The 8,944-nt window shown below is 33.7% G+C and overlaps 2 protein-coding genes across 2 annotated transcripts in view; one reads left to right on the top strand and one right to left on the bottom strand.

The window, feature by feature from the left end:
• LOC108365897 (triple functional domain protein-like) overlaps nt 1-1,688 on the bottom strand; it is a 77,847-nt gene extending 76,159 nt beyond the window's left edge. The window contains 1 exon segment of the mRNA XM_017620105.1: nt 281-1,688. Coding sequence (XP_017475594.1) covers nt 281-459 — 179 coding nt within the window. The 5' untranslated portion in view covers nt 460-1,688.
• Nucleotides 1,689-3,948: 2,260 nt separating this feature from the next.
• On the top strand, nt 3,949-5,284 carry LOC108365898 (oxysterol-binding protein-related protein 11). The gene is made up of 3 exons (XM_017620106.1): nt 3,949-4,039; nt 4,105-4,501; nt 4,580-5,284. Exons 1-3 carry the CDS (start codon nt 3,949-3,951, stop codon nt 4,767-4,769), a joined length of 678 nt encoding a protein of 225 aa, XP_017475595.1. The 3' UTR covers nt 4,770-5,284.
• Nucleotides 5,285-8,944: the final 3,660 nt, after the last annotated feature.

Here is an 8,944-nt window from a genome sequence, read left to right as displayed (position 1 = left end):
TTTTTTTACCGTGTTGTTGTTGCTGTTATAACAGCATACAAATTCCCCAAAGCGTTTTTGGGGATTGTTGCTGTAGTTATAGTCCTTGGGCAGATATAAATCTGGGTCGTTCCGGTTACGCAGACCCGAAACTCGTGGGAACGTGCTCGGTGCAAGGGCTTTGCAAGATTTCGAGAATTCCTCTATTATATCGTAAACGAGTACAGAATGAAATCTTTGTATGCAATACAAAATACATATATGTTATAGTCAGTAATGAATATGTATAACTAAAACATACCTTGGTATCATAATCAAGTAGCTCAACAAACGCCGCAAATCTTCCGGTTTTAGACGATCGCGTTTAGGTGTTGCGGGAAAACAGAGTAAGGGCCCACCACGTCTATCCCTCCCACCAGTGAGACATACGACACGTTCTTGTAGAAGGGTTAAAATATCGCGCGCTCTTTGTCCATCCATATTTGTAGTTGCACTGTGATGGTTGGAATATTGCCTTTTGTATATCGCAAATGTGTGTATGTTCCTTTTTCAGGGTCACTAATATGAGTATTTCAATCGATTTTTCGGCTAACCATTTCACGGTTATTACGTTCGGCGAATAATTTCTTTTTTACCGCCATTGCCGTTTGGTTCATTTCGTTTAATATCCTGTGCCAATTTTGTGCTGTAACCTTGCCTCAACTTGGGCAGTTTTTTCTCAACTGGCCACCGAATAGTTTTTTAATATCGAAATAATTGTTCGTCGGTTTAATTTTTATATAAAAAGCCCAATAACTGTTCAACCAAGACATATGGAATTGATTCGCGATTTCTTTTCTATTTCTAATCACTATTTCAATGCCATTGTAAGATTGTACTAAATATGTGCTTTTCTTTCTTCACTTTACGTTTTTGAATTTAACAAATTCTTCTTTACACTAATTAACTTTTAATTTGCATTGAGCAATCACTACTGACGAAGATATTTCCGTTTATGTTGCTTCCACTGCTCACTTTGCCACAAGTGCTGCCTGCTGTCGCTGTCGCTGCCGCTGTCGTCGTCGACGTCAGCTTCTGCAGCATCATCAGCAATGCAGCGACAACACCATTCCAAATTTTGCTTCGTTTTCTTTTATTATAAACCTTTCTTTATTGTCATATTTACTTTTTTGGATATTTTTCGTATTATTCTTCATCACCAGCCAAAAACCATCATTCATTGGCACAGAGGTATCCAAAAAATAAAAATAAATCACACAAACGCGAAAGGAAAAAAAAAACGTTTATTATATGTAATTGTTGTTGTTTTCGGTGCTGGTTGCCGCTGGCGGACTGGTTCACTGTCTGATTTCGCTGGTTGCTGCTTAACTACTTGCCTGTTCGTTGCTTCTTCTTCATCCTCCCATTACTTCGACGATTTCTGTTTCCTCCCGCTATTCTTTTGCTCCTCCTGGTCTTGCTGATGTTGGTGCTCCGCTGCTTTTTTGCTGTCATTGATTTTTTGAGAAATTTCGTATTGCCGGAAAACCACTATTTCGCCATAAATTTGAACACTTTTTATAATATTTCACTAGCGCACACATTGATTATTCACTTTTTGATTGTATTTTGTCTAAATTTTAGGTATTTCTTATTGAAAATTAAAAATTTTGCAGGAGGATTTTGCTGCCCAACGCGAGAACGAAATGAAACAAATTTTTTCTCTTCAATTCTCTCCAAACTCTCCACTGTTGTCGATGACAACGAAAATACGAATAAAACAACAGCGAACAAAAATATTACAAATTTTTTTGTGCAATGAGCAATCCTAATTTTTTAAGGAAACTATCTAATTATGCTTAATAAAAATATTAAAATATAAAAGAACTGATTGCACATGCAGCTTCATGATATATTTATGTATTAATAAGGCTATCTGCACACTTGTCGTCCAATCATAGTTGCGTTATCGTCTCGCCCTGAAATTTTGAGCCGAGCACATGCATTTCAAAGGAGATCTGCACACTTGTCGTTATCGGCTAGTTATCGGCAAATCGTAGAAGATGCAGAAACGGATAAGTACGGCACTGTCGTTTGCTAATCGTTGTGCACGCATTGTTTGTTTACATTTTATGGGGGAAAATTAGTGAAAAAGTTAATATTTGCATTAAAATTGTATAAAAATTAGTATTTTTTTGCATAAAATCTGTGGAAATTATTGAAAAGTGGATAATTGCATTAAAATTTAATAAATATGAGCGTTTTAACTATAAAATATGACGAAATTGTATTAAGTCTCTGTGTGCATACACAAAACACATTCCAGGAAAAGAAAAGAAGAGATATTACTGGAAAATTACGTCCAGAAATGTTGCAGCACAGTCTACATTTAAAAAATTGCAGGTTTTTGTAAATATTTCGCGAAAATATCAACCAAAAAAACAGAAAATACCTGCTCCAAGTGAATTTTTAGACGCCAAATGAATTGAAATATCACGACCAAGTGTGCAGAAGTGTAATCGTCATGTAATCGTTGCTTCATGACGATAACTATGACTCAACTATGATTGGACGACCAATGAGCAGAAAGCCTAATGAATCATGATGCAACTTAACTTATTTTGTAATGCAAAATCCGCAACGTTTGCAACCCTGTTTTGTAGAGATTTGGACCGGGTCCAGTGTTGCCACTTAAACTATTTTTTTAACACATTTGGTACAAAGTTGCTCTCAGCCTATCTAAATGTGTCTTGCTTATGAGATAATCTCATTTCACAGCCAGAATAAACAGGATGTGTTTGAAATATACGTTAACATATCATCAGGAACGTTCTAAAGAATAAGTAAACAAAAAAGATTATTCCAACCGTTCAGAATGAATAAAGAAATTCAGCCTATAAGTAGGTATACAATTTTATTATAAAAAAATTAAATCAAATTTACTTATCCCTAATTTGTCTGCATGCTGCATGCTGCATAAATGAAGAAATAAGCGCGAATTCAAAGTCGAGCTTTGAAAATTAGTGCTACACGAATTAAAAGCTGTCAACTATTCATTTCTTTAGGGATAAGAGGGAAATATAATACAAATACTCTTCCTTCCCACTCACTCGCTTTAGCGAAATGTAAAATTTGGTATTTGCGTAATAATTATCTAATTATTTTCTTCTAACCTAAACAAACTGTAAGGATTAGAGGACAGTCTTATCAGTGCATCATTCAACTTCGGTTCAATAATAATTTTGGCGTGTCCCATTTCTCTTTTCCTTTTCACATCATTCCCGAAAACAGAGACACTTGAAGTTTTATAAAATGATAAATTATGTGATTTGCTTACTAAAACTCCTCGAAAATCACAACCAACCAACCAACCTACCAAAGCCTTATGTTAATAAGTGAAACCACAAATTTAGGTACAATTTGCAAACCGGCAACACTGAACGTGCCCGCCGAACGAACAAAAACTCGTTCACTATTTCGTTCGTTCGTTCGCTCGCGCCGCAAAATTATGCACGAATATCATACAGGTTTTTTTGTTTATAACATAGCGGAAAATTAGTTTTAATTATTAGAGTAAAAGCTTTCATATTACTAAATTCTTTTACTGATACCCTATAATGGAATTAACAAAATTTCAGCTGCATTTTGTCGGAATGCTGTGCACAGCTGTAGCAAGATAAATTTACATTTCACATAACATATCTGTGTTGCACAAGATGCATTCTTGTGAAATTGACAACTAATAATTCTGGCAGCTGCCTTTTTCGGTGCGTTTGCGTTTTGCTTCTAAAATTTTCATTTATTTTGTTTTCCTCCAAAATTTGCAAAAATTCTTCGTAAACTCAAATTAACGTTACAGCATCGTAAAAGAAAATCGAAACATAAACAACAAATACAAACGGAAGGTCCCGGAAGTGTTTCAACAGTTGCCATTGGAGAAGTGGTTACAGCCATAGATAAATCAACAAACGGAATCGGTGACATCCCAACATGGATAATACAAATCTCAACCGAGTGCTAAATCAAACCTTACGTCATCCACTACATGGACTGCTTTTCAAATATACCAATGTCATGAAAGGTGTGTATAGAACTTTACAATTAGGGGCATTACAAATATTCCATTAAGTATGTACTAATTCACAGGCTGGCAGTACCGTTGGTTCACGGTTGACGCGCAGACCGGCACACTTAGCTACTTCTTGTGTGACTCGTCCTCGTCTGGCGATGAAGCAACGCCATCGGCACAGGTTTTGGCTAGTGCGCCGCGAGGTCAAGTACAGCTGGCAGGTGCTGTAGTCTGTCCGAGTGACGAAGATTCACGCACATTTTCCATAGGTTGTGCCTCTGGCGATACGCTTAAATTGCGTGCTGCCGATGCACGTTCACGCCAAGAATGGGTGGATGGTTTGCGTGCAGTTGTAGAAAGTCATACAAAAGCAATGGACATTAGCAATTCATCACCACTGCCGCCACGAGAGTTGCTCGCCGCCTCAGATGCGATGGTTTCGGCGAGACAAGCACTCTACCTAACCGAACAATGGTGAGTGGAATGAAAATGAAAAGTTATATTTTAGCCATTATATCAATGTTGCATGTCTATAAATTTGAATCATTACAGTAATGCAACGTTAGCGCGTACAATTGAAAATATCGAATGTGAAACATTTTCACCGACAGATCCGGACTTGCTTTTGCTCAAAGCCATTTCGACAGCTAGTACACAATGTTTGCATCAGTGCCTGAGTCTATTACAACGACACGAAGAGATACACAGTACAAGTGCTGCTGAATCGGCGGGCGCTTGCTAATTGGAGTACACAAATTTACATACATATTTGCTACATTTGCTACATTCTAAGAGAATTGGAAATTCTTTCATAGGAGCTTCCGTACGTTCGTTAACGTTATTTTGTTCATATTTATAAACAATATGTATAATGTATGTCTCCAAGTTGTCATATAACCATACAATTTTATAAAATGATGTGTTTCTAAAGATTTGAATCTTTAATTCTTGATAATGTATTAGATATCTTTAACGTTAACTCTATTAATGTAGCTACATACATACATACACATATATATTATGAAAGACATCTACACTTTATAATTAATTATTGTAACGATATTCAATCAAATATTTTAGGTACGAAATTTGACGGAGTTATTAAATACACGCACACGTCCTAAGCTTAAAACGCAAAAAATTTGTATTTAAATTGTCGGCATCAATTATTTGATTATGTAAAAATAATCAACTGGGCTTCGTTGTTATAACAGCTTACAATCTTCCCAAATAATGACTGGTAGACCCGACTGTCTTGGGCACAGCTAAGGTTTGTTGCAGCCACGCGGCTCTTACAAGGATATAGTGAACGTAAAAAATCGGGGACAAACATTATTCACAGATCTCGACTTTTGAGACTGTGGTTCGCTTGATCAATCCGAGGTGATTACAAAACGGATGCATGTATGCATGTTTTCTCTACAACTACACGAAGACCAAAATTAAAACCAGCATTTTTTTCTGATTTATTAAACTTCAGTTTAATTCCTCATCTGCTAACAAAATTTTATTTTTTATTTATTTTTTTTATGTACTTACATCGCTGAGTTCTAATAACATAAAATAAAAACACTTATCGCAATTTCCATCTCTTTGTATATTTAATGAATTAAATAAAGATACCATTACGCTATTTAGATTCAGATACAATTATAATTATAATACCACTATTTTATCGCTCGATACTCGCACATAATTTACTTAGAGAAGTTAATAACATAAAATTTGTTTCTAAATTAACTTTTCTTTTGCATAAAATTTCTTTGCCCTTTTTCATACATACATACATATAGAGTTCATACATTCATGTACTTATCTGCATGTTCTCGTGCATATTTGTTTGTTTAGCGGATAACTGGAAAAATTAAATAAACTAAATGTACTAGTTCTTTTTTCTACATTCCGGAATAGATACTAACTTTGTTGTGGTTCAAGTTTTGAGTTTTGCTTACACATGCATACATACATACGGTACATATTAGTACCTACAATATTTTATATACGGCAAGAAAAAAGAAAACATGATTATTTCGTGTGATTTGCAAGTGCTTTCAATTTTTTTCGTATGCGTTTTTATTTAAAAACATTCCTATTTTGTTTTTGAAATAGGCTGTAGATTTTATGTCCTTCTTTATGGGTATTTTAAACAATTCTTCAGTTTTGTATTTATGTAGTGTCCTGGATAGCAATTCAAATGGCGGCGAGAGCGCAGAAATATTTTTTTGTTATTATTTTTAATAGAAGAGTTGCATGCTGTTGTTTTTTTTTACATTCATACGCACATGCATACTGAGATCTATGTATGTATGTTGAGAATGATTTGCTGCATCATCTGCTTATAGTGTATGTATTCTGCTTTTGAGTGCGTCTGTATTGCGTGACAATCTGCTGCTTACTAAAAAGAAACACTACACGTTGGTTATTTGAAAACATTTGCTTTTGATTTATGCTTTATGCTTATGTATTTAATTGGGTCTATTGTAGATTATTTTATTATTGTTTTTGTTTTTCTTTGTTTGGTAATAAAATTAATAATTTTTGCTTGTGTTTTTACAAAACTGCAATCACACAAAAGTTGGCTGTTTACTAAGTAACTATATTCTACGTTTCAGGACATACATAAATCATAAAACATTTTTTTTTAGGAAAATTCTCCACGAAGGAATTAATAATTTTTTCTTGCTTGGAGTGAACTGCATATCAGTTATGTAACTTAATTTACGCTATTACATGGCTAGTTCTTTGTAAGCCTTGAGTGTCAGTATTTATACATTTGAAATTGAAAAATGTTGTTATTGCAGTTAAGTTTTGATTTGAGTTTTGCATTCACAAATAATTTTATTTCTTTTTCTCTTCTTACATACAAACTTGTTTTGTTTTGATTTGATTTTCTGTGTGCTTTGTTAACATAAATTGCAAAAAAAAAAATTAAAAGTAAATATAATTAATCTTTTGCCTGAAATTCGATTTTGTTTGGGCCGAAACATTTTCATCATAAAAATATTAGGTACTAAATCAATTTGTTAACTTTTTTGCTCGCTCTTTTAACATCGTCTATCCAAAAGTTTTTTTTTTTTATAAACATATAAAAATGCATTATTTTTTCTTTTTTCTTTATATGCAATACATACTTTTCAAACCTGTGCATGGCGGGCAATAGGCAAAGGAGGTGACGTAAATAACACACAAATAGTAATACGTAAATATTCATAGTAGAATTAAAAAAAAATTTAACTTTATACAGTGAAAAGAAAAAAATTTACAAAGGCACTTTTTAAATATTTGTGTTAAGCATGGACTTAAGTGGAACAAAGCAAAATATATCAACATTAAAAAGTCTATGGAAGTTAAGCCAAATTTTTAATTTATTGCGCACTGTTTTATTCGTGTGTATGTAAACATAAATATTTTAATGAAAAAAAAAATAATTAAATTGCTCTTGATAATAATATGCAATATTTTTTAAACAAATGAAAAAAAACTAAAAGAAAATAAAGTAAGTTCAAATACAAATTAAACTTTTAAGTGGCGATGAAAAATGTTTTTAACGAGTTAAGCCCGATTTTTGAATTTTTGCAGATATGTTTATATAAAATTTTTTAGCGCAAAGTGCGGAAAAAGCAGCAAATTTTGAAGAAAATCGATTCTCTTGTTTCAGCTAATAAATGTTACATAATGAAAACTAGTTGAAAAAAAATCACAAGAAAAATTTGATATCGCTAGCTTAGAGTGAAAAGTTGCTAAGTCCACTTTTTATGAAAACTCATATTTTGATATAGGAGGCTAGAGAAATTGAATACGCATGGTTTCGAAAATTATAAAGGTACTTGTTTTATTTTTTCCTCTTCATAAGCCCTAAAAGGAAAATTTGCTAAGTCCAAAAGAAGCACCACAAATCCGATAAGGCCAAAATAATACGACATCTTTTAATAAATATCGAATCCTTCTGATTCTTATGGAATTTTGCTTTGCTTTAAACGCCCAAAATGTTTGATTCAAAGTCTTGCGAAATAGTTAAAGAAAATGGCTATAGGAAGATTTTTTCCTCTCCTGTAAAAGTGGGTAACTCAGCAAATTTATAGGAGTTGACTCAATGACTCCAACTCACTTTAAGGAGTCAGCTCATTCAACTAACTCATTTGACTCTTTGTATGTTACACTCATTCGTATCGTAGACTCGTTTTGAGGCATAGATGCGGTATAGCGGCCGTTGAGATAAAACAAAACTTTAAAGTGGGCGTGGTCAGCTCCTTTCTACTGATTTGAAAGGTGTAATTTTTTTTGTGTGCAAATTAATAGGGCGGTGCTAGGGGGAGGGTAAAGGTGGAATTTTCAATATTTTCAAAAGCTTATATTTCGAAACCTATTGTACCGAATTTCAAAATGTGGATATGGTTGGAAAGGCAATTGATTTGATATGCACATCTTTATATATCTTACATACATACATATTTCGAGAAAAACTAAAAAAAAACGAAATTATAAGAATTTGTGAGATTTGACATAACACCCGCAATACAAAATACATGTGGTTGTTGTTGTTGTATTCTTGCCACCACCTTGTATAAATTCGCCTCGTGCAAAAACAAAATGCAAGACTTTGCCATGCTAAACACTGTGGCGAAGCGAGAGAGTTATATGGACAAATATGAGCCACTATGATTCAAATGATTCATAAGAGCCCTACGGCATCAACTGAGTTACTGAGTTACATTTTTTTTGGACAGGGAGTCTGAGTTACCGATTCACTTATAGGAATCAACTCAATAACTCAACTCTGAGTTGAGTTACCCACCTCTACTCTCCTGTAAAATTTTTAAAATGGGACTTAGCAACTTTTCTTTCTAAGCTAGCGATATGCTAATTTATTTTGAGTTTTTAGAAAAATTTTGGGTGTGCAGTTTTATAGGTCGTTAA

The sequence above is a fragment of the Rhagoletis zephyria genome, unplaced genomic scaffold (genome assembly GCF_001687245.7).
Source record: "Rhagoletis zephyria isolate East Lansing unplaced genomic scaffold, Rhagoletis_zephyria_1.1 Rzeph_scaffold_02044, whole genome shotgun sequence".
Classification (NCBI taxonomy): domain Eukaryota; kingdom Metazoa; phylum Arthropoda; class Insecta; order Diptera; family Tephritidae; genus Rhagoletis; species Rhagoletis zephyria.
The sequence above is the reverse complement of the archived record's forward strand: the minus strand, read 5'-3'. Positions and strand labels throughout refer to the sequence as shown.